The 26,851-nt window shown below is 34.0% G+C and overlaps 2 protein-coding genes and 1 pseudogene across 3 annotated transcripts; 1 reads left to right on the top strand and 2 right to left on the bottom strand.

Annotated features, from left to right (window-relative positions):
• Positions 1–11,643: 11,643 nt before the first annotated feature.
• LOC147558399 (protein SODIUM POTASSIUM ROOT DEFECTIVE 2-like) lies at positions 11,644–13,234 on the bottom strand. The gene is made up of 3 exons (XM_086660053.1): positions 12,401–13,234; positions 12,222–12,300; positions 11,644–12,045 (listed from the first exon to the last, which is right to left on the bottom strand). Exons 1-3 carry the CDS (start codon positions 12,878–12,880, stop codon positions 11,888–11,890), a joined length of 717 nt encoding a protein of 238 aa, XP_086516179.1. The 5' UTR covers positions 12,881–13,234; the 3' UTR covers positions 11,644–11,887.
• A 4,319-nt stretch (positions 13,235–17,553) lies between these two features.
• On the bottom strand, positions 17,554–22,703 carry LOC147558398 (elongation factor Ts, mitochondrial-like). 2 transcript variants are annotated; one of them, XM_086660051.1, is made up of 10 exons: positions 22,257–22,703; positions 21,829–22,166; positions 21,551–21,723; positions 20,959–21,048; positions 20,057–20,231; positions 19,737–19,921; positions 18,867–18,992; positions 18,581–18,669; positions 18,449–18,500; positions 17,554–17,913 (listed from the first exon to the last, which is right to left on the bottom strand). In XM_086660051.1, the coding sequence occupies exons 2-9, from the start codon at positions 22,151–22,153 to the stop codon at positions 18,455–18,457; spliced, it is 1,209 nt and encodes a 402-aa protein (XP_086516177.1). In that variant the 5' UTR covers positions 22,154–22,166; positions 22,257–22,703; the 3' UTR covers positions 17,554–17,913; positions 18,449–18,454. The 2 variants fall into 2 exon arrangements, with proteins under 2 accessions (XP_086516177.1, XP_086516178.1); XM_086660052.1 differs by having other exon boundaries at positions 18,449–18,495.
• Positions 22,704–24,795: 2,092 nt separating this feature from the next.
• On the top strand, positions 24,796–25,808 carry LOC147558397 (PKS-NRPS hybrid synthetase cheA-like; annotated as a pseudogene).
• Positions 25,809–26,851: the final 1,043 nt, after the last annotated feature.

The following is a 26,851-nucleotide window of genomic DNA, read 5'->3' as shown; positions in this document are numbered from 1 at the left end:
GTTGGGCTGCCTTGTGCATAGTTGAACGTTTCATGCTCCATACTTGTTGGCCCAACCCAATGGAGTTTTCTGGAGATGGATTGAGATTACTCGAGGGAATCGTCTAGAATATTATGGAGCCAAGAGTTATCTAGAATTTTGCTTAGAATCTTTACATTGTTCCAAGCCGTTAGATGTTAGACATATGATTTAATCTTGACATCCATTTTGTAGCTAACTAGTATAAATAGGGGGTCACCCCCTTCATTTGTAACCATCCAAGTTAGGAAACAAGCAATAGAGTGTAGAGTTTGAGTGACTTGGGAAGTATGCCTACACTTGTAAACTTTTTCATGAACAATAAAGCTTAAAGTTCTTTGTAATAGTCTTGACTTAAAGTTTGAAGATTAAAAACATTATAGAATGAAAAAAGAGAGAGCTAAGTTCAGCCTCATATGCGAAGGCTTGGTAGGTTTAGAAACCGTGAGATTAAATCACTTAGTAAGATCATTAAAACTCAATGCCATAAAAAACCTAATATCCACTTGTTGAACAAATCATCCACCATTAACCTAATATTAAAACTCCACTATATATTTTTGTTGAAAACTGTATATATATCCAATCTGGCACTCTAAACTTTAGAGAGAGAAAGTATGTAGTAAGAAATTCTTCACTAAATCATCCAAATCTTGTATGATTACAAAGACAAAGAAGATCAAAAAGATAAATCAAATCCCAGGGTTTACGAATGAAATTGGGGAAAGACTTAAATTAAAGACATTAACTTTTGGAGAGTATCAGTCATCAGTGTCCCCTTATAAATATATAGTTTACATAAGATTTCTAGTTTTTTTTTTTTTTTTTTTTTGTTGAGGACATAAGATTTCTAGTTTGTCCATAAAAATTTGTTGTCCACATGAAATATTTGTTTGTTTGTATATTGACCACCAAAAATGATTTGTAGTTATTATTTTGTTGGCATATCATTTATTGGCGATTTCAAAAGAAAGAGAATTACCAACCCACCGCCTTTTGGAATTTGGATTATCCTTGACAATGAATAGCCTTCTCTATTGAGAAGGAATAGCATTTTCATGGGAAATGGGATTCCTGGTATACTCGTACGCACCAAACGTCATTACGACACGCATCTTAATAGATTTAGGACCCTATGCTACGGTAGCTTTAAATTTTATACAGAGTCTTAATGGATTTAAGACCCTGTGATACATCAGTACGATGTGATAAACACGATTGGCACTTCTCATAAGATCGAACTTGAGACCTTCGTATTGCGGAGTAAATGCACTGCCAACTGAACTACTAGTTGTTGGCAGTTTCAAAACTTGTTGTACGATTGATATGTCAATACTCGAAAAAAAAAAGTAGAATACACGAGGTAGGTTCCCACGATACTTAGAAATAAATAAAAAAATGTTATTCATACAATTGTAGAGAGGATGATTCTTGTCATGTTTTTCTGTTTTGTTTGAAAAGAATGTAATTTACTAATATTCAATGTTGTCGTGTCATTTACTTGGCTATTATTGTCTCTTCAAACTTTTTATTTGAAGTTGTACTGTTTATCCTACCAATAATGGAGGCCATGATTTTGGAGAGGACAAAAAAAAAGATGTTTATAGTTATCCTTTTTTCATATAATTTAAAATATTTTTTAAAGATTCAATAAAAAGAAATTTTAGTGTTGTTTAGCAATTCAATATAAAAAGTTTGTCTTGGTAAATAGTTTTGTTTGACAATTCAATAAAAAAAAATTTATAGTGCTTATCCTGCCAATAATAGAGACCATGATTACGGAGAGGACACAAGAAAAATGTTTATAGTTATCCATTTCCGATTTTAATTTTATTTTTTTTCAAATATTCAACAAAAAATAAATAGTGTTGTTTAGCAATTCAACAAAAAAAAATTGTCTGATATATAGTTTTGTAGAGTAAAAACACAGTTGTCTAGTATAATATTTTCTAAATAACACCAATAAAACAGATTTTAGTGTTCTTTAGCAATTTAATTAAACAAAATTGCGTCTAGTAAATAGTTGTGTATAGAAAAAACGTAGTTATCTTGTAGCGATTATTTTCTTTGTTATAATTAATTCTGTTTCCCTCCTTATTCTACGCTTCGGACCAACAACGATAAAACGTTGGCGAAGTTAAAAGAGTTTTTCTTAAGAAATCCAAGTGTGGAGAGTATACAAATCTAAAATATAAACTAACATTATATAAAAGCAACATATATAGTAACAAGAATTAAAGATTAATTAAACATGCATATCTAATAATTGAATTTTTTTTTTAGCAATAACCTATAATGATAATTAAACATGCAATCATTTTAACTAATAAAAGTTTATAAATCATTAAGTCTGATAAAAATACCTTAATAGACGTTTATAAAGTATCAAGTATGGTAAAACACCTTAATACTATTATATAGAGTATCAAATCTAATAAAACACCTTAATTAAATTCTATAGAATATCAAGTCTAATAAAATCTTAATGAAAATTCATAACATATAAGTCTAGTAAAAACCTTAATAAAAGTTTAGGTAAAATTATATAGACTTTAATAAAAAGTTTGTAATACTAAGTTTATTATTCCTCTTAAATCTTTAATAAGGGATACGAGAAGAAATGAAATGTATATGTTCCCTTATTTATTCATAACATATAAGTCTAGTAAAAACCTTAATGAAAGTTTAAGTAAAGTTATAAAAAGTTTCATAAAAAGTTTGTAATACTAAGTTTACTACAGTCATCCCAAGATAAATAGTGAGATATAGACATAATTTTATTTTGACAACAACAACTTGAATTGAGGTGCTTATGGGACATCATTAATCTAAATTCAACTAACATTATCTAAATCTGACATATATGATAACACAAAATTATAGATTAACTTAGTATGCATATATAATAATTTAAAGAAAGTTAACAATAATTTATAATGTTAATTAACATAATATCTTCTAAATAATAAAAATCTATAAAATCAACTGATAAGACACCTTAATAAAAGTTTATAGCGTATCAAATCTAATAAGAACCTTAATAAAGTTTTTGCCGTATAAGTATAGTGAAAACCTTAATAAAAGTTTAGGCAGAGTTATAAAAATTTAATAAAAACGTGTAATACTAAGTTTATGTTTTATATATAAGTAATATTTAGGGTTCTAATTAAAAAATAGATTAATCAATTTAGCTTAAATTTCAGTCGCTTGATAAACAAAAGTAAAAAGACTTTTTCTTTTAGTAGAAAAATTTTTGTTTTAATAAAGTAAATAAAAACAATTAAAAGTATATCTGACGAAATAGTTCTTATAAGTAAAAAAAGTCAAAAAGTTAGTTTGCCAACCGTAATATAGTTTTCACCTTTTTATTTTTCTTTTCTCATATAGATAATTCATTTTAAGTTCTTTGATCATATGAATTCGTGATAACTATTGTGGCAAATCTGGAAAAATTATTTGAGTTGTTCCTTGCTTGACCCCGTTTTGTTAACTCCATCTATTAACTTCAATAGTGAACCTTCTTGTTGCCATAATTATCTTTTTTATAAAAATAATTACTCTAACCTCCTTCTCTCTATTTTAAGCCACCTCATTTCCTTATTTCTCCTCCACTTCACCACATTTCACCTACATCTCACCTCTCTCTCTCTCCACCTCACACTTTCTTCTCCTGCGAAAGATCACTGACCAAAAAAGTTAACTATTAAAGTTAACTGGCGGAGTTAACAAAAGGGAAGTCGAATTTACGAAAAATAGGGGGCTAAAAAGAAAATTGGTTACAAACTAGGAGGCCAAAAAAGAAATAACTCAAATAATATTTTTCAGGTAAATATCACAATTTTACACCTTCGCGACTTTTGTGTCTAAATTGCATTAAGTTTACTCAAACATAACAATATATTTTTAAGGAATGGAGTTAGAATTAACAGTGTCAAAACTTAACTAGTCGATACTAGACCACAACCCCTTTGCAAAATAATAAACGACGTCTCTTTCGCAAAATCTGGTCTTTATGTACAACCATCTCGCCAAATAACCTATCATGTTACGGTAGAGAAACTTTCTTAACTATTCATAAAACGAACGTATAAGGCTTATTTATCCTAAAGATACCGGATCAAATCTCTACCCTATTCTAATAGTTTATTTTACTTAAGTTTATTTGTTTGAAGTAAAATAATCTCTTTTTTTTATGTTAGGAGGTAATGAATTACACTTCAATCTCTATATTCTCCAATATTTACACATTGAACTATATTAGAAGACCTACGACCACCCAACTATTAACTCAAGTTCAGTATCACACTTTATTTGCAACAAAAGGGAAAGTTCAGTATAAACTTGCATATATACAATTTTAATTTTAAACATTTTTAAGTATGGGAGAGGGTGTGGACACTTGCTTGTCCAAGTGGTTGAAAGTGTTAACATAAATTCCAAAATCCTTGAGGTCTCAGGTTCGATTTCCAGAGAGGTGGAATCCATGGTATTGAACTTGGGTTACTAAAGGTATAAATAATTTAATAAATTTGTCGGGCTATAGGCCCCTTTCATGTTGTTGGACTTTAGGCGTCTTTCATTAATGGTTTAACTTAGGCGGTTATCGTGTTTATCACATCTTCATGATGTATCAATCAGGGCCGGCCCAAGTAGTTTGGGGGCCTAAAGCGAAGAAAAATTTGGGGGCCCCTCTCACGTGCTTTATAGGAAATTTTAACTTTTTGTTGTGACTGAAAAACTAGTATGAAAGTATAACTAAAACGCATAAACCTGAACTATTTACTACATAAGAAGATCCAATTTACATACAAAAATGAGCCTGAATATGTTTGGAAAAAATTATTCTCGCCTATTGAGATTCATAAACCTGATTGATGTGTACGCTTTATTTTCGCACTATTTTCAATTGAATAATTGAAATACTATACAAAAATTTGAGCCTAAAATAAAAACATTAAATTTTAATCAAATACGAATAATCTAATCTAATAGTACAATTCTGTAAATTACTATTGTAGAAAAAATGTGATCGAAAAAAATGGGTAGTTAAATTTATATTAGAGTGTAATTGTTGTTCTTCCAAATCTAATTTTAAAACTAATAAAATAAATATTCTCTGCCAATAGGACATCAATTAATTCTTTTTAAAGAGAGTTAATATTAAATATAATAAAAGAAAATTATGTCGAAGATCTAATTTTTAAAGAAATTTAAGTTAAAAAGACAAGTTATATTTTTTTAATTTAAATTCCAAAATCTATACTTTTTTTGTTAAAAACTCAAATATTTGTATTTTGTCTGGTTAAAACCCAACAAGCTTCGTAGTTGCATTATCTTACTAAGTTATTGCAAGGTCTTGCAAAGCTGTTGCAAAGTTGTCGCACGATGCTGCGAAGTTGTTGCAAAATGTCGGAAGTTGTCACAAAGCGTTGCAAATTACTTAAGTATTTATGGAGATGAACACTAAAAAATTGATTGATTACTTTTCACCTTAACAAAAAATTTATAAAGAGATTTTGTTCTAATTTGTCATGAAAAGAATTTGTAGTTCCTAGAGTGTAAGAAATTGAGTGATTGCTTACCATATAGTGAGAACCGAGACACGAAAATACAGAGAGAGGAAGAAGCAAAAAATTTAGTGAGTTATTTAGATTTAATGTCTACAGCTATCTCAACAAAAAAAATGTCTAAAGCTAGACTAGGAGGGTGTTTGATTTTTTAGCACTTACTAAGTGATAATCACTTAGTAAGTGATATCAAATGTAAGTGCTATGGCGTTTGTTTTCCATCGGTTCTAAGTGCTTGATTTTAATTTTTATATTAATTCTAAATGTTATAAAAATGAAAAATTGTCTGTTTCAACCTTAGTGTATTTACACATTAGCATTTTATAGCAATTCGAAATCAGTTCGTTAGTTTAGGTAAAAGAAAATTACGGTTTACGAATGTTACGTCAAAAATATTAATCGTAAATAAATAAGAATTATGAAGGTGAAAGAACTTAGTTGTATCATGGAGTTTGGGTGTTCCATGATTAGTTAAGGAAGAGATGTTAAAAAAACTTAGGAGGAAAACTTAGGTGAATGATGAGTGAAGATAGAGAAGAGTCATAGCGAAAGTCATAAATTTTTTTTGTATTTATCAATTGTTTAAGATTTTTTTCTTAGTTAAAATTATATTGGTAATTACAATATTAGGAGAAGGATAGAAATGTCCTTTTTAGCACTTACAAAATAATAAGCTCCAATTTGGAGCTTACTATTTTGCACTTACTTTGCCACCACTTAGAAGTGATTTTCACTTCTTAAGTGAAAAAACAAACGACCTAAAATTGCCGGCCCGCACTTAATAAGTGAAAATCACTTAATAAGTGCAAAAATCAAACACCCTCTAGGTGTCAAAACTAGATTAGGTTCCTTTGTTTTTGTGGGCCCACTAATTTAATTGGTTGCCACCCAAACAAGTAATAAGTTGCAGTCAAAAGAAAAGCACGGGATGTGTTTGGGCTACTGTTGAAGTGGGATTGGACGTTTGACAAAGCTTTAAATTCTTTGTTTTTGGAGGCGCCTTTAAGCAACAAGTATTTTGGGGCCCTGCCGAAAATGAGGCCCAAAGCAGCCGCTTTGGCTGCTTTAGGCCTGGGCCGCCCCTGGTATCAATGCCTTTTAACGACTACCGTAGATCGTAGTCGATTTCTCAAAAAGAAAAAAATATGGGAAAGGGTTATTTCCCAAATAGCCCCCTAGTTATGACCAGCTTCCTACATACTCTCTAGTTTATCGAAAATATCCAAATGATCCCCTTCTTTACATTACCGTCACGAAATCGTTAACATTAGATTTTGTGTCCCCAAATTAACCTTCCTTGTTCACATCAAGCCTTTTCAACCTGTCACTCAAATTCTTTTGTCATTTTCCAAAATTGATTATCAATTGTAGGGAGAGAAAGAAAAAAAAAGGAAACATGAATATAATCAAACCTTCTTACTCATTAACATCTTCTTCTTCTTTGGGTTTAATATTAATTGATCTTGTTCTTGATTCTTCCCTTTTTTTGTTTTCTTATTGGATTTATGATCAAGATCTATAGATGTAGCAGTACCAAAAACATATCCAACCGTCAAAATCCAATCTTACTTATCGGAAAAGTGTCAATCTTATACCAGCATCAGATCCACAACATGAAAAATGGAAGAACAAACATATCTAGCTCAATTGGTTCAAATCGCCAATTTAATTAACGAGTACATTCTAATAGAAATATAAAGATTCAGAGAGAAAAGGTTAGAGAGAGAGATGAACTCAAAACTTTTCCTTCAAACTCTTTGAGTTTTTGAACTTCTCAATCTAAAGGTCAACCATCTTCAATACTAACCAAAATTAGGGGTCTGGGTTTTCGTCAATTTCAACATGCATTTTAGAGAGATCTTGATTTTATGAAAATATTCAGATTTCGCTTCTTGGGCTAATTTGTTAATTATATGGAAATAGCTGGTTGTGGGTGGGTAAAAAGTTTTGGTTGATCTAATCCTAGTTGGTACGTTGGATTTTGGAATGCCATTGCATTATAATGCAAAAAATAAGTACTTTAAGAAATCTCAGGTAATTATCAGGGTTAACTCCTTTTTGACCCCAATTTGTGACCAACTCACCGTTTTGGGCTCCATAAGTCTGCAGCAGTTCGATTTGCCCCCCAAAGACAAAAAAAATTCAACTTTATCCGGAACTAACCTTAAGGGCCAAAATAAAATTAATCCAAAAATCTTTAAAACATAAACTCCACCTCATCCCTCAATCTCTTTTCCACTTCATAATCTCTCTCCTCCACTTCATCTCTTTCCCCACCTCACCGTCTTCTCCGATGGAGGTTGCCGCCCGACCAGTTGGCAAACTTCACTAAAATATATTTGTAGGTATATATTTCTTCCTTCTTCTTCTTCTTTCTCTTCATCCCTTTTCTTTCTTCTTCCTCCTTATTTTTTCCTTTTTCTTTCTCTCTCTACTATCGGCTCTGGAGAAAGGGAAGATCCCCTTTGCTGGAGGTCTGGTTTCTTGACCTTCAAGGTATAAAAACCAGACTTTGAAGGTCTGGTTTCCTGACCTTCGAGGTCTGAAAACCAGACTTTGAAGGTCTGGTTGTCAGACCTTCACGGCATCCCCTTCGTTGAAGCAGAGAGTATAGAGAAAAAAGAAAAAGGGAAAAAAGAAAGAGTAATCATAAAGTGATTGAGTAAAACCTTTCCGAAAAAGAATCGATGAAAGTTTTTAGAACCATTGATGCGAGATCTGTTTAAGACATAAAGAGATTTATTGAGACGACAAACTTTAGACTCCCCCTGTTTAGAAAAACTAGGTGAAAGTTTCATGAAAACTTCTTTGTTTAGGTTCCCTTAAAGAAATGCATTGTTGACATCAAGTTGGTGAATGATCGACCTTTGATGGCTGCAATGGAGAGGAAAATACGAACCGTGACTAACTTAGCCACATGGGCAAACTGTCGTGATAATCCATGCCTTCTATTTGGGTATATCCTTTTGCGACAAGGCGGGCCTTATATCGTTTAATTGATCTTTCGGAGCGAAGCTTGATTTTATGAATCCACTTTACAACCAATGGGTCATTTGCCATGAGGTAAGTGGACAATAGACCAAGTTTTGTTCGATTCTAAGGTCGAGATCTCTTTCGACACTACATCGCTCCGATCGGGAGATTTCATGGCCTGAGAAAAAGAAGAAGGCTCAGTGGTTGAAATAACAGAGGCAAGGAAAACTTGATGCGAAAAGGAGAAAGCATCAACAGTCAGATATTTAGTGAGCGGATAAGGAATATCTGAAGGCTGAAGGGAAAATGGTGAGAAGTTACAAATATAGTCAGAGAGGTGAGATGGGGGTGCCTGCAACGTTGAGAATGAGTCGCGGGTGCTGACGGGCCAGGAATAGAAGCCGACTCAAATTGGGGACAGTCCACAGCAGGAGCGTTGGGAGGAAACTCCACTGGAGTGTGATTAGACGGAAGCTCGGGTGGGTTTGGAGAAAGGACATGAGGGGTAGGGGTGCCTACAGCTTGTCGAGTCTGGTCCAGTACAGAAATTAAGCCCTGGTATTGTTCTCTGGTGAGGGACATCGCTAGAGGCGCTCCCTGTTGGGCCGGGTTCTGAACCGGGTCAGAAACGATTGAGGCAGCTAACGGATTCTATTGTGGGCGCCCCCGAAGACATGTTGTTGGTCCTAACCGAGCTGGGTACCCATTTAACTGGTAACACGTAGCTTTAACGTGTCCATGCATGTGACAGTAATCACAATATGAACGTTGTCTCTTCGGACGAGACTGGTCATGATGGTCAGACCTTGAACCATGGTCGACGGCTAGGGTTGCTGCTTCGGCACCAGTAGAATTGGAGTTCATTATATTTTATTGAATCTCTTCTTGCTTGACAAGAGAATGGATGCGCAAAATAGGGGGAAAAGGATCCATGAGCAAAATCTGATTCCGAATGGCGGAAAACCGATCGTGAAATCCTCGAAGGAATTCCATTGCACGTTCTTGGTTTAATCGATTTATGAGAGATTCACCATGGGCGCAAATGCATGGTTCGGTAGACATGAGTCATTGAAGCTCATCTTAGAGGTATTTCAGTTGAGTATAATAAGTAGATATATCTAAGCCCTCTTGCTTTAAAGATTCTTTGAAACTTAGGAAATAGAATTGTTTAGATTTTGTTTATGCCAGATGGCCGGCGTTCAAATTTCTTATATAAGACGGTTCAGTGTTTGTTTCCCGAATCACAAGGAATTTGAAGTTTGTTTTCATGGAGTGAAGATGAAAGCTTTGTTTCCTTTAAGCTTTTGTACTTACTTAATTCTTCTTGTCATTTCCATGGGTACTGCTAAAGGAATGTATAAAAATCAATTGCAAGACTTAGCTCAGAGGAGCTGTTTCAATTTACCTTTCTTGGAGTACTCTTAGTGTTGGAATAGCCTAGTTAAGTCAAGGTTACTCTAGGCATTCAAGTGAAAGGCAGAGACTTGTGCTTAAGAGAAAGCTAAGACAAGTGCCGCACGGTGAAAAGTTGTAGGCGAAACTTTTACCCCATGACATTGCGCTTCCCCTTCCTCCGCATTTCTGGCTCTTAGAATGGTAGTTTTTGCTGCAACAAAGCGTGCAAGATGATTTTGAATAACACAACTAGTACCTATTATCTCATTAGTATTAGTAATCGATTCTATAGTTACGTAATTTGTTTCTTTCCCTCGTATTCTTCTTTTTCTATCCAAGTTTTCATTGAAACTCAAAGGGATCTCTTTGCATAATCTTGTATCTCCTTTAGCAAACAGCCGTCCAGAGTAACCAAAGCAGTTTTAGTCAAAATAAAACACAGAATAACTACTTCTTGGGTTTCTTATTGATACCTAGAAAAAAGGTGTTATCTACCTTTCCCGGATCCATGTGATATATTCTTGATTGTTGCATATACATGTGTTCATCTGTCATTCTTATATTTTAATTTTATAAGTAAGAAGTTAAGATGTGCTTTACTTTACCTAGTCTATTGTACTAACTCTGATATTTTCACAACTCATTGTGCACCGAACAAAAGGTCGATCACTAAACAAAATATAAGAATGGAACATTCGCTGTGTTGTGAGATTTTATTATTATTTATTGTTTTTTTCTACTATCGTATTCAACTAATGTAAAATGGAGGCACTACTCGCACTACAAATTCAAATTAGATACATATATAACGAGATAAAAAGAACAGATACCAACCACTCTCATTTGTTAAAATAAGTATTTCAACTACTAAATGGTAGTTCAGTTACTCCTAGAGCTTCGCTAATTGAAGTTTCTTAGTGCTACATAAGTTATTGATCCTATCTCTTCTCATTGAACCCATATAATCTATTCCACATATCCAAAGAACACCCTAAAGAAGATGCTTGAAATGGGTGAAGACTATCATCACAAGGACCCTTTTTTATTGTTCTTCCATTCATGGTATAAATTGGAAAAATCAGTAAGAGTCTCTTCCAATGAAGTGCACTTCTAGGGACTTAAGAATTTCATTTTTTATTTAGTTTTCTCATTTGCGAATCTTTCTAACCGAATCACAAAATGTTATAAGACGTGTTTTCAGTATAAAAATTAGGAGTCTGGTGTAAAAATAAGTAACTTAATTATGACATCAATAAACAACAACTATTATATCTTGATATTTAAAGAATAAGGTAGATACATATCTATCAAGTTTGTGGGCATTTAACTCCAAAACTAAACTAACAAGAATGACTATCTTCACTCTTCAGACTAAAATATCATAATCTCTACGTAGTGGAGAAACACCCATGTTACCATCCAACTAAAATAGACTTTAATGATAAGATATAACAATTAACAATGAAAGGGTTGCCCACATGAGAGAGAGAGAGAGATGTAAATCATGGAGTAGTGAAAACTAAGTTTCCCCACAAAAGGAAGTGAAAACTAAGCAAAGATTCAAGTGAATGTGAAGGTACAAAAGAGTGGGGTTCTAACTGCAGTCTGCAGTAGAAACAATAAGTTATGTTGTAAATGAAATGACACATTAATCATTTATAGAAAAAGCACTCAAAAGTAGTCACCATTGTTTTCTCCAACAACTCTTTGAAAATCAAAATTACTACAACCAAACAAATTCTTTCTTTTCTTTTTGTTTTTCCCCACACTTCACTCTCTTTTATACGACAGAGATTCTAGTTTGAATACCCATACTAAAACTAATCCAAACTTAATAACAAAATTAAACAGCTACCTAACTAGCTTCTTAACTTTTACATCCCACACTAATTAAATTTTAAATATAGTTAATCTACTACAAATTTTTTATGAATTTATCTCGACTCGATAGACTTGGATGATACCAAAGCAGATGACGGCCAAAACTGCGCATTCTTCACCCTCGACACACTCGCAAGTACCCCCACCGGTGTTATATCTCCGATAATCGTCACCTTCTTCGATGCGAAATCGATACTGAAAGATTTCACTCCTGCACAAAATACCAATAAAACCCATATTATTTTTTAAATCTCGTAAAACATTGACATGTCTTTTTAACTAAAACCAACACATTGGTCCAAATATATTACTCATTAATTCATATATATGATTTACTTACTACTCCAATTGAACATAAGATAATGAGATAAACAAAATCATATATACCTTGCATTCTAGAGATATGTTTTCTAACTTTCCCTTCACAACCCTTACAATGCAAAGATACCCTTAAGACCACCACAACCTAACAAAAATAAACTCAATAATTCAACCAAAACTATAATGGTACTAACAAAAATCAATGATATATCAATTTGTGGGGTTGAATCAATAAATAACAAAACCTGATCAGTGGACCTAGTAGTTGATGTAGAACCTGCAGATTTCTTCAAAACAAGATCAAGGGTTTTATTAGGATCCTTATTTGTTACTATTGGAACCAATGCCATGTCCGAAACCGGGTCGGAAATTGGCGGTTTGAGATCAGGTAAGACATGGAAGAATGTAGGAGTAAAAATATCAGTTGCCTTTGAAGAAGTTTTTCTAGTAGTAGTAGTAGGAGTAGCTTTTTTCTTGTTTGGATTGGTGTGATTGTAGTAAGGTTTGGGTTTGATATTTGTAGGGAGTAATTGGTGATAAGATGAAGAAGTTGGGGTTTTAATGAAATTTCTAGATGAGTATCTTCTTGAGTCTCTAAGAAGTGGGTTATGACGATCAATGGCTCTACTATTACTACAATGTGATCTAACAACGGAGTGATGATCCATGCTTGAACAAATTGCAGTTGAAGCTTGTGATCTACAAAATAGATCCATTCTTTTCATGGTTAATTGTTGAGTTTTGAGATTGAGATTGAGGGTGAGAGAGAGAGAGAGAGAGAGAGAGAGAGAAGAGTTGTAAGTAATCTCTTCACTTGACTTCTTTTTAAGCTTGGAGATGGAGAGAGGAGTGAAAGTAAATATCAAAACTTATAAGCTATATATAAGATGAAGTCCCAAAGTTGGGTTCCACTTGTGTTGTACTCTTTTCATGATTACTCCTACTAATCCTCCTCATTAGTTTATGACTATAAATATAATTAGTCTTCATTATACAATGACAAGAAAGTCATTAAGAAAATGATAAAATAGATTCCCAAACACATAAAGTTCTAAATTGTATCGACATAAGTGTAGACTGATTATCTAAAAATGAGTTATCATTTTTGTAGTCAAACGAGAAGATGATCAAATGCCCAATTTGTCTTACATTTCTTTTAATGTTTAATTTGAAATTAGGGATAGTTAGACTTTTATCTTTTAGCATATTGCACCATTTTTACCATCTATATGAATACATACACACATATATGTATATATATATATATATATATATATATATATATATAATGTTGCATATCATTTACAACAACATTTTGCAACTCTTCCTTCTATTATATGTAATTAACCAAAGCAAGGTATTGTAATTCGGTTAAACAATTACAGAAAATTCGGAATTCCAATTCAAATTGACTAAATTCTTTTGTTCCTTCAATTACTTTTTATCTCTTGAAGTTTGTAGATTAAAATCACATCAAATTAATTCTATGGAATGTAAGAATATGAGATACCTAAATCTATGTAGTCTTAATGAATGAAAATGATGTATAGTTCTGTTTGACCATTTAGTTGTGCATCTATCCTGAAATCGCATGTTTCGATTTAAAAATTTCGAAAAAAAACAGTAGATACGTAATCCATCATGTATTAGCCGGTGTAAATAAAGCAAAAATATTGCTTTCGTGTCTTAAAATAGTCTCAAAGGGTCTTTATATTACGTGTTTATTGGTAATGTTTCATGCCTTTTTGAATGTAAAGGTTCTTGGCTACTATTAAAATAATTATGTATATACCTACCATTCCCATAAATAATACTCCGTACTAGTAATCAATTTATTAAAAAAAAATTATTTCATATATGAGATGTTAGAAATATAGAAGTATAACCTTAATAGTTAGAAAATGAGCTAGTACTATACTTTATGAATAGAAATCATAGTTGTTCCTTCCAATAAAAATTGCACACCCAAATCATTTGAATAATAACATTTTGTACTATCCATCCGATCTTACCTTTAAAAAGAAGACAATTTTAAATAGTAAAGAAAGACAGTTCTTGCTACATTACTCCTCCTTTGGTGTTGTTATCATCATTTATGTCTCTCAAACCTAATTTTCTTTGTCAATGTTGTGTCTTCTGATGGAGGGTGTTGTGTGTACAGACAAATAACAGTGTTTGCAGCCATGGGCAGGGGCCATGTGAACACAACTGCAGGCTACAATCTGAAGTGGGGCTTCTCAAATTAGCAGAGGTGAAGTAAGTTTAGCAAAGGAATCAAGTTGGTCTAGTGGGCATTGGCTTGGTCTTACACAATATGTTTAGCTACCCGTGTATTTTTCATCGAACTAGTCGCTACTAGGGAAACTTAATCGCTGATAGTATGGTGACGATGTATTCCTCTTTTTTAATGGTCTTCTTTTTATACGTTTACCACTATCCATTTTAGACTAGTCCTCACTCCTCACTGATATAAAATCCGGGCCCTGCCCTTATTTGCAGCCTTGTCTCATGATGGGGTTGTAGGCAGGTTGTTCTTAGATTCAACTTAACCATGAGACAAGCCTCTAATGTGAGAGGGTTGTATATACATTAAAAACAAAAAACTAATAGATTTCAATTTTGATTTCATCTGATCTTTTGTGGATCTTAGTGATTGTACAAATAGATTCAGTGAGTCATATGAAAAGATTTCTGGAGATTTGGTCAATTTTCAACCACTCCAAATTGAAAAATATTATACAATTTGGATTTAGTCTTACCGAACGGTCCCATTTTTAATTGGTTTTATATGTTTTAAGAAGATAAGCAATGGGGAAGAAGGAGGAATGCATCAGCTGCAGAAAATCATGTTTTTTTTTTTTTTTGTGAAGGAAGAAAATTATGTAGATCTTCTTGTTTTGTTAAGTACAAATTGAATGTTATTTTAAGTTTGTAGAGGACAATAAAAGGGTCCCACTTTGATATACTTTTTGTTACTTTATCGGGTAAATCAGCTTGAATAACGGTTAGATCTGATCTTTTTTCTTCCTCTCATGAGCTAAAAAGAGAAGTGATAATCTTTGGAATTCATTTTCTTATGGTTTTTGTCAGTTAAAGACATATACTGTCCAAAATTAGGGCTAATCTTCCCTCAGTTCAAGTTACATTTTGACACATACGGTCATACCCCATAGGCCTTTTTTTTTGTAAAGATCTCCATCTGGGTTTGAATTTTATATTTATGAATTTCCATATACACTTCTCTGCTAAAATCAGATCTTATAGTTTTTTTTTTTTGTTGAAATAAATCAGATCTTATAGTTGAAAACACATATAGTGAATACAAAGATTTGATTCAATATCAAACTTGAAAATCATGAAAAATATCTAAAATGCACATTCATTATATTACTTCTTAATCGAATATCAAAAAACAAAATACATGTTATCTTTTTTTTTTTGTTGAAAGAAAATACATGTTATCTCTTAAGCATAATAGTTGTTATTTTTTGTTATTATAAAATACTTTTTGTACATAAAACCCAAAATGCATATAGTACAGTAATTAGACAAACAGTCAAGTTTGTAGAACTTGTTTAAAGCCATTGAGTTGTAGATTAAGCTTAAAAGAACTCGAACCGTAGTATGGGGATCCACCTCCATTCATCTAAAAATATAAAGAAAAATGTTGCGCAAATACTTCAAAATGTGGATCAAAGTTCGAAAATTATTTGGTGGGGCGAATCTTAAATCCCTAAAAAGACTTTGAATTGAATAAAGAGATTTATGAGATACAAAACCACTTTCTTTTCCTTTTACCTATCCTAATCTCTTTCCAGAGAGAGGTGAAATATTGTAAATTTTACGAAGTAAATAAAAGTTTAAAGGAAGGTTACCAAAGGGAGTTTATGATTGATATAACGCAAAATAAGGTGAACCTCTCAAGCTGCAACCTTAACATCTCTAAGAACAACGACTACCAAGCAGTAGTACCTCAATATATCAGCCAAATTGAACACTAGGAAGAAACAACATTTTACCACAATAAGTCCATGACACCCCACTAGAGACTTCAGTTCAGCAACAACTTAGACTCCCGTCCATCTTGTGGGGATCGGTCTAGGTTGGGTTGGGCGGGCTTATATCATTCACTGGTTCGGGTCGGTCGGGCTCTGAAACTCCTCGTCTATTCGGATTCTCTGGTTTAATGGGATAGGTTATTTTAAAAATCTTAGTGTCCGAAACCAGTCCACATCTGTTAAACATTGGGTTTCTCGAGTATCGAGCGATCGGCTACCAGGTTTTCAATTTTCACTATCCAAAGAAAAGGTACCTCGGGACTAATATGTATATATCTAAAATATTTAATAATATCAAAGTACATTTAATATCTAAGTTTACTAATCTATTTTATAATCCTTTCACCGGGTCATCACTATATTTTGTCACTTAGGTCACCACCACCATACAACTATCACATTCACGGTCCACCAATACAACTAAACGTAGTAAGATATATTATCATGTTATACTGACGTGCAGGAATCGGCTGAAAAATACATGAAAGAAATCTATGTAGCCAGACAAAAACGGACAAAACCGGAAGCTACGGGTGTCGGGATTGGATTGAGAGATGGTGCGAAATAACCTTCCGCTCATTTGTTGTCGCTTTGCCACAATCGGGCCACTTTGAGGGTCAAATTCAACCTTTTAGGTCCTTAAAACAGTTTCTTAGTGGTTTTTTACTATTTCTAGTATCTTTTAGTTTAGGTAGTTTCTTATTATCTTGAGGTTATAGTGTTTTATTTGCTTAGAAGTTGTTATTTGAGTTTGATTAGGTTTAAGAAACCTTGTGGCAGTATAAAGGAGATCTAGTAGTTGTTTTATTCATTCAGTTTAATTTTAGTATTTTTGTTTAATGTTGTTAGTTTCAATTCTATAAGTCCACGAAGATCTACATACACACAATATAAATAGGTACTATTGGATAAATAGACGACTTTATTAAACGGGGTGTAAGGGGCTGTGTCGGGCAAATTTATCGGGTCGGGTTTGCGCAGGACGCCGAGTAGCACTTCAAACCAGAACTCGGTTTGTTGATTTCATCAGGTCAGACGGGCTGACCCCCCTTCAAGTTTTGGGCCTCTGCGGGCTCTAGTGGACTCGAGTATCCATGACAAATTTCGGGTTTTCCGCCTTTTTTCCCATCCCCAAGTCCAAATGAAACAAAAAACTGACTTCTCTCAAGGACGAAGACAGCTGCTTAAGGTTGGAATGATTCCTAGGTTACCGACTGGAATTTTCGTTCTGTCGACCTCATTGGCCTTTAATATTCCTTATGTTTCTTCTCCGTTCTCTTCTTTCCTGTGGTTCTATTGCTGAAAGCCTGAAACCACTCAAATATCAGGCAAAATTGACCTTTACCACAATTTCCCCTGTAATTCCCCAAATTATCTTCTTTCAATAAATTACAAATCTAGTTCATAGTTCCCCTAAAATCGTAATTTAATCCTTCAAAAACAACTAACCCTTGATTTTCAACAAAAAGAAAAAAATGTGATATCTCATACAACACAAGTTCGGAAAAGCTCATGTGATATTGATAAATTATTTTACCAGAAAAACCGAACATTTTCCTTTTGTTTGGTAATTAAGTTGTTCATGTCATGATGCAAGTATGTGGTTACTGGCTTAAACCCTTCTACAGAGAATTCCCTTCGATGATGTGGATTACAACATTCAAGCATTACCCAGCTTCTGCAATATGGTTATAAATAACCTGTTGATCACCAAAACAAGAAAATTTTCAGTAGTAAAAACAGTTCGGCTGAAGATGTATACAACCTCAATTTAGTAATCGAACTACGAACTTTTATAGCTTTCCGTTAGCTTTTACAAGATAACTCATTAACGATGAAGGGAACTTGGATCAGAAAGCGTAAAACACTGACAAGAAAGTGTTCAAGCTGTTTTGTGGTCAATCTCATTTTATCGTCGTCTAGAGTCTGGTTTTTTACATAGTCGAGTTTTTCTTTTTCTCAACCAGTACATTTTGCTTAGGGGTGAGGCAAATCAGTTAAAACTTTCGGAGGCAGTGTCATTCTAGCCATGAACTGGGGGGGTAATTTGAGTGGTTGGTGAAGTCTAAAATCCGGATACAATTTTCAGGTGAGCAAGTTAAAATCTGTTTGATCAAAAAATTCAGGTATAACAAATTTGTAATTCCTAAAGCGAATTGCACTCCTAAGAAATCTCCAGAGTAGCATGTGGGTAAGTGTCAGAGAAAGATTCTGAAGGAGCAAAAAGAAGATAACCTCAATTTATGCTGCCTGTGCAATAACTTCAGAGGAACCCGATGTTTCTAAGCTGCAGATAAATTCGAAGTCACTTTCACAACAGCTTGATTTTCAATTTATACCAGAGAGGAAGAGAGAGTAGAGGAGTACCTCTGAATTCCTTCTCCAACCTCCATTCTGAAAAATTTGCCTATCTTCACAGGTGCCCCGACTTCCTTCGATACATTGTCCATCACTGACTGCACCAGTTGCGAGGAAATTAAGAATCACTTGCTTCCTAGAGAAGTGGAGATTATCTATAGGGTGTTTGTGTTCGTGAGCATGTCTAGGATAATTATTGATGTTGATAAGATTTGGCATAGCACAGAATCTAACAAGGGAAGATACAAGTAGGTTTTCCAATCAGAGAAATGTGATGAGTCTCAGAGTCGGTTACCTTAATGTTCATACTATCATTCACAACAAACTTTTGCTCCATGAAAACTACTTCTTCCATGTACTTTCGCAAACGACCTTCCACCATCTTTTCTATTGCCATTTGAGGTCGCCCTGAGGTCTCCGCCTGACAAGAAATAAGAGATGCAGAAATCAGATGAACAGAGTAAGATAAAAATTACAAGAATAAGCTAAACACGATACACGTAATAACTAATACCCCCAAGAATAGCAAGAAGGATAGTCCTACAGAAGAAGTCATGTCATGTTTCAGATTCATATGCTATTTTATAATTCCCAACAATGTCAAGTATTTCTCGGAGCACTAGCACAACTATCCTTGTGCAAGAAAGAACGAGAATATTCATGTAAAGGGACTGCTCAAGTGAATATTACTAACTCTTCAAACTAACACGAAAAAACTATGAGAAACGGAACCAATGGGACAGCTAAAAAGCAACAATAAGATGTAATGGTTCATATACTGATATAGAAGCTTTGATGGATTCACAAATTTAAGAACGGCATCTAAGAAGCAAAGGATTGAGTTATGTACTGATGTATATACAAGTTTCTGATGTTGTATAGGTGTTTGGAACTTCCAAAAATGGAGGTAACTGGATGACTCCCCAAGTCCCACACTCCCACACATATACATATTGTAAATAGTTAGACTAGTTGACTAATTAGAAAAGTGACCCGGTACTAGTTCCTCACGTACTTTCTGTGACATCAGATCATCAATTTTGCGACCAAATACCCGTTATTGGATAGAGATGGGAATAACCAATTAAGCCAGTTAATGAACGAAATTACTATGACATAGAAAGTTAAGAATTACTAATGAATAAATGAAGACAAGAAAACAAACCTGAGATTTGAGGATTTCACGTTCATTATCCAATGCTTCAGAAGAAACATCTTCCTTTGATAAAAACAACGGCTTTGAGGCCACAATATGCATTGCCAAGTCTGAACCTACTCGTTCAAGAGCATCAAGTGGGATATTATTGTCCTCCGTTTCCAGAGTAAGAATTCCAGTAATACGACCCAATCCTGCAACAGCAGAAAACTGGTTTTGAAATATCTCATATTCTGAATTAATATATTGCTTCTAGCCGTGAACTATTTTTTCTCAAAACGAAGACTCGCTTATATGCTCATACATGAAAGCAGTTTGATATACAATACCTGGTTGGGGACTTGTGTGTAGATAGGAGGAGACAACACCATGTGAAGATTTAGATACAGTGAGACCCCTCCGGAGTTTTATATTTTCCCCCATTATTGCAGCCACTTCAGTAATAGCGCTTCTCACTGTCGTTTCCCCACTTAGTTTTGGATGATCTAGACTTATTCTTAAATCCTGTATTACGGTAAACATCAGAACAGACATTTTTTGAGAGCGACAAGGGATGTTTGATTGTTAATTTAAGATGCTGGATGTTGCTCCCCATCATTCCTCTTAATACTTGTCTATAGATTTTACATAGTACTTAATTCGCAAGCAAAATGACGTTAATGCAAGAGGATCTGCTGCGTATTCTGGTTTTGTTATCTTACCACAATCAAGGGAAAGGGACAGAAGACACGCTCATCAGCTAACTAATAATGCTCAAAGTCATAGAAGGTAATGGCAATCTATCAAATACGAAGAAACATAAGCCTTAAAATATAGGTCCAGAAACATGACAATAAATCGGCACAAAGACATGTATATTGGCGAAAAAGTAATGAGTAAAGCTTTTTGAGTGTGGGTTAGAGAACTCTCTATCTTGAATAAGTAATAAGGCCACCAGTATGAGGGAACATATTCAAATAAAATGGCAACCACATATAGAGCTTCTGAATAGTTCAAAAATCAAAACATCAAACACAGATTTTAGATAGTCCCCACGAATGGCTGAACATCATTCAAAATGGACCGTCACGAGAATACAAAAAACTCAAACTAAACGCCCCTTGACACAAAATTTACAGAAACTTGTATTCACATACAAACGTGGAGAATTATTTTTTGAAACAAACATTTTGACTTATGTTATACAACTATGGAAATTCTTTCTAACTTTTGTTTATGTTTGACATCTTACCTCCAAATATTTGGGATCAAAAGGAAAGCCACTAGAAGATTGTGCAGCATACTTTTCAACTGACAATGCAATCCTTGCTAATGACAAGGCCTGAAAAATATGTAAGAATAAATTACACACACACACACACATATATATATATATAGAATGATCAAAGGATTGTTAATTTACTAGTGTAAATATCAAATACAAGAAGAAATTAGTTTTCGAAGTAAATTAGATAGATAAATCTAGTCCGTTATTGCATCTGTCTAAGATCAAGAAATTGCAAGGCAGTGTCAATTCTAATAAGAGAAACTTTTTTGTATTGATTTCTTATTGTGAGAATAGTCCCACATGCAAAAATGGAGATCTTTTAGCCAAGAATATAATGTTTAGGTCCTCTCCACTCATTATCTATTGGTTTTGAGTTGGATGACCACAAATTTAACACTTATCTAGTGACACGCATGACTCACTATGACTAGAATCCTCTAATGGTGTTTGTTTTCGCCAAATACCACAAACAAACAATCTCATGACCTCACACGAGTAGTCCATTTTACCATCTCTATGTATCAAAGTCACGAAAATTTAAGAAATGGAAACTAACCAAATATTGGAATATCTCATTTCTTGCAACAAAATCTGTCTCGCAGTTAAGTTCGATAACGGCAGCTCTATTCTCATCCTGTGCTAGTGCAAGCAAACCCTCACAAGTAGTCCGAGACGACTTTTTTGATGCTAAAATTATACCTCGTTTCCTTAGATCTTTCTGTGCATCATCTATAAATGAGAAAAAGTAACTTCAATAAAAATTATAAAACCCTAGAAACATAATACACAAAAGATACTATAACAAACATAAAAAACAAAGGCAAGTAAAATTACCAATATCCCAATTACAAGCAACAAGAGAAGATTTAACATCTTTAATGGGAGCACTGGTTCTTTCCCTCAATTGCTTAATAAGATTCATCTGTTCTGAAGCCGATACTTCAACACTAAACATTCTGAAAAACATTTTCTGCCCAGAAACACACTGAGAAAAGCCATTATTGGAAATAAATGAGCTTCTGATGGGTTCTTTCCTAATCAAAGGGGTTTGATACCCTTTATATGAACAAGAAGAATAAAGATGTCCAGACTGTGAAGAACTACACAGTCGGTTAAAGAGCTGGTTAATGGTGGATTTGGAACCTCTATAAAACGCCATCCTAAAAGAAAACCTGTAAATTGCAGAGAATTAACAATTTTAATGAAGGAGTATATTAGTTTAACATCAGGTGGAAACAAATATTGAGGTTTAAAATTAGTACCAGTTATGGAAATAGGGTTTTTAGTTCGCTCGGATCGTTATGGAAATGACAGCACGTCAAATGAAGAAAGAACCTTCTCTCTCTAGGGCTCGAGAGAGTGTGCTCACAGCTCAGCTCCGCTCCGCTCCCCCAGCTATAAAAGAAGTCATCTGAAATATTTGGATATAGTCGTGTAGATATTGTGGTAATTTTAGTACGTACACATATTGAATTTATCTTTGTTTTGTAGGGTAATTTATAATGGAATCCTTGAGCATTTGGTTATTTCATGGTGATAGATTAGAAAATGTGAATAACGAAATAAAGTATATTGGTGGTAAACAAGTTCGTGAAGTTGTTAATGAAATAGTATGTGAAGATAGCACGACAAGTTTGCTAAAATTAAGTTTTATGATTCTGGAGACGATTCAGAGTACTTCACCTATGGAAATTCAGGTTGAGCGTGACTTCACATTTTTCCGGACACTTGTCAAAGGTAATTTCCCTAAGTGTATTCCATTGCAGGGGTGGCCCTGGGCCAAAGCGAACAAAGCGTCGCTTCGGGTCACCAGCTTTTAGGGGCCACCGAGACATTAATTTCTATAAGAAATATATAAGAAGTCCAACTCTCTAACAAAATTATATGGGCCCCATTTAAAAAACGTTAAGTAAAAAAGGCCACCAAATTTGATGATCTTTAAATAGATGGTGGGCCCAATAGTTTAATTGATTTATGTGAAAGTAGAGTAGAAAGTGTTGATTCAAAAACTGGTAGAGACAAGTTATGATTACGAGAAGCTTATCCAATTTAAAAAATGTGAAGTAAAAAGGGTCACCAAGACATTAGGTTTCAAGTTCCACAATTACGAGAAGCTTTAGAAGGATTGGTGGAGACAAGTGATGATTCAAAAACAGTTTATGATGCCAAAAATATATTAAAACAAGACTTTGAAAAATTCCTTTTGAACATAGTTATTTGGCATAATATATTGTTTGCGGTAAACTCTATTAGCAAAACACTTCAAGCTGAAGATATGGATATTGATGTTGCATTAGAGAAATTGAATGGAGCCATTCGTTCTCTTGAAGATTATAGAGAAGTGAGATTTGAAGAAGGCATGGTTGAAGCTAAAGAGATTGCCATTAAAATAGGAGTTGAAACAACATTTTGGGAAAAACGTATTATTCAAAGAAAGACACAGTTTGACGAGAATGCGTGTGAAGATCCATCAATGTCACTTGAAGAAGCATTTAGAGTTAATTATTTTATTACATACATATTAGATCAGACTTTTTCTTCACTTAGAGCATATTCGAGCAAACTAGAAATACAAAGAAATATTTAGTTTTCTGTTTGAGTTAAAAAAGTTAAACTCCCAAGATGATGGTAATTTGAGATATTAATGTGTTCGCTTTGAAACCTTTTTCAAGCATAATGAGTCATATAACATAGACGGACTAGACTTAGTTTCTGAACTGAAAATGTTGAAGCGTCTTTTACCAAATGAGATCAAAAGACCAACTGAAGTACTAGATTTTTTGAAAGATATGAAAGGTTGTTAACCGAACACATGAGTTTCTTATAGAATTATGTAAACGATACCAGTTATTGTTGCCTCTGCAGAAAGAAGTTTTTCTAAGTTGAAGTTGATTAAGTCTTATATTCGATCTACTATGTCAGAAGAAAGGTTAAACTGGTTAGCTATTATATCTATTGAGAAGGATATAGCTGACAGTCTTGATTATTCGACGATTATTAGTGACTTTGCATCGAAAAATTTAAGAACAAAATTTCAGTGATTGTAATTATCAAAAAAATTATTTTGTTATATAAATATGATGAAAATATTTTGTGGTACTTATCGTTTTCATGTAAATACATTTAGACGTTTTACAATTTGGTAGAAAAAGCCACATTTTCAGACCTCGCTTCGGGCCACCGAAAAGTCAGGGCCGCCCCTGTTCCATTGTATGTTATTGTGGAAGGTGGTTCACACTCTACAAATGTAGAAAATGAATACCTAATCCCAAAGGTAGTTCCTCAAAGAGAAAAAAGTGTGTTCGATAGATTTGAACATTCCCTTCACTAGTTATCTGACCACGTCACCAAACAGAACAGCTACAAAAGAACCCATGATCCGAAAAAGTGTTGAGGTAGGTGGAGGAGAAGAACTCGGAGATTTTAGACATGACCATTATTATGTCGATGAAGAAGATTATGTGGTAGATTTGAGTTCTCCCGGTGTAAAGGAAGAAGTCGCAGAAGAGTTAAAACCAGACTTTTGTTCTGCAGAACAAGAAGATTATTTGTGTTAATTTGAGTTGTTCTGAGATTTGGGAATACTCTGATGAAGTTAATTTGGATGTAGGGGATGGATCATCTGATAATGTTGAAGTACTTAGTGAAAATCCATTTGGTAGAGGTGGTTGCGAGTAGGAAAAAGTTAAAGGTAAGGAGCCATTAGAAGACTTTGTTGCGGAAGATGTTGATGTGCCTATAGTTGTTCCTCCTTTACATGATCTACCACCACTTCCGAGTAGTTTTGAATCTATGTGTAACATGTATGAAGATAAAGACGAAGGGTCAGGTTCAGAAAAGAAAGACTCGGGTGTGAAAGTGTATGAGGTATTTAATTGCAAGAGTACGTTAAAAGATAAGATGAGTCTATGGGCTCTCAGTGAAAAATTCGAGTTTCGAGTAAAGAAATCAACAAAGAGTTTATGGTCAATAGCTTGTGCAGTTGAAGGTTGCAAGTGGAGTTTACGAGCAATTAAAATCGGTGAATCTAATTTCTTTAGGGCGTCTAAGTGTGACGACACTCATACTTGCAGCAAGATTGGCAACTTCCACCGTGTGCATAGACAAGCAACTTCTCGAGTTATTGGAGAGTTAATAAGACACAAGTTTGTAAGAGTGAAACGAAAATACAAACCAAAAGACATCGTGGCGGACATACAAAACGATATTGCCATTACTATTAGTTACGATGTTGCTTGGCGGTCAAAAGAACGTGCGATTGATTTGTTAAGGGGGGTCTCCTGATGATGCGTATGTTGCATTGAGCAACTACTCAAATGAGTTGTGTCGGAGTAATCCAGGTATCATATGTCACATTGAGAAAGGTAACTCAAATCACTTCAAATTTTATTTTATGGCACTTGGTTGTTGCATACGTGGGTTTAAGGAATGCATTCAACCAGTTATTGTGATTGATGGGACCTTTCTGAAAGCTAAGTATCTTGGTACTCTATTTGTTGCTGCTGGTCTTGATGACAACAATAACATATACCCAATTGCATTCGGCATTGGTGATTCGAAAAATGATGAGTCCTTGGGCTTGGTTTCTATCTCATATACGTCGAGCTATTGGCGATGTTAACGACTTAGTCATTGTTTCGGATCGACATAGGAGTATTTTGAATGGAGTTCGAACTGTATTTCCTGATGCAATGCACGGTACATGCGTTTACCATCTTAATAATAATTTGAAGGCATCAATTAACAAAACCATACAGATCTACTTGACATCAAAACCGAGTGATTGGAAGAATCGATTCATGACACATATATGAAGTGATCTCAGGTGTTGTCGTTCTTGTACACATCAATTAACAAAACCATATAGATCCAACACTATCTCGTACCTCCCCGGAAATCTGTTGGACAAAATTAAACAACACAAAACAGAAGGATAGTATGAATACGTCATTCCAGAAAACACAAAAATAGGAAAGAAGCATGCCATGTTACCTATTCTAGAAAACATAAAAATGTTGAGATATTAACATTCCAAGTCGTACTTCATCTGAGAGTGTGGTAATTAAACAATTGCAAGCATAGCTTGCATCGAAAGTCGGTTATATCGCTCAATGACCAATCAACTAATGGAATACCAGATGTTAGACAATCAAGTATCTTGAATAAATAAAGTCCGCAGTCATCCCTGTCGAACAAATATGAGAATCCTGATTAGTAATAATAAAGTTAAGTGGTCTAATATAAATATCATCATATTAACTTCTGAGATAAACATTACGAGTTTTTTTGTTCCGGGACAAAATCAGCGTGTTCGAGTACCCATGAATTCTTCTTCACGACTGTCTTTCCTTCTTTGTTGTCCTACAACTTTTCCATTAAATATGGCAACATAGACTTTAAATAAGTCATACCCCTGTTTTGCCATCTTCCATCTCCACGCTTTGAGTCGTAGATAACGATCTTTCTTTCTAAAAGGTGCACAACACCTAGGACCCAATGAACACCTTTATAATTGACCGGGAAATATATTTTGTGCACCGACTTCCATGATTTACTTGGTATTGGAAGATCTCCCTTCAAATATTTTATGCATCTATCTTCTTCGCCCGACAAAGGGTTTTTTCGAGAACGTGGTTTGTTATAATAAGTATCAAGTAGTTGCTTCGACAAAAACAAAAGGAAATACAATGTTAGTCATGAATACCATTTCATCTTTATAATCAAACTACTAAGGCTCGCAATGAAGATAACCAAAACAGGAAAAGAACGCACAAACGACTAAATAGTTTGAATAAAAGAATTTGTATATATGTTGTCCAACCAGTAAGTAATTCATATCAAGATATTGCAATCACAT

This window comes from Eschscholzia californica, unplaced genomic scaffold (assembly GCF_041429995.1).
Source record: "Eschscholzia californica isolate CP2 unplaced genomic scaffold, dmEscCali1.0.p SCAF_2, whole genome shotgun sequence".
Classification (NCBI taxonomy): domain Eukaryota; kingdom Viridiplantae; phylum Streptophyta; class Magnoliopsida; order Ranunculales; family Papaveraceae; genus Eschscholzia; species Eschscholzia californica.
Note: the sequence above shows the minus strand (reverse complement) of the source record. Positions and strands in the feature narration are given on the sequence as shown.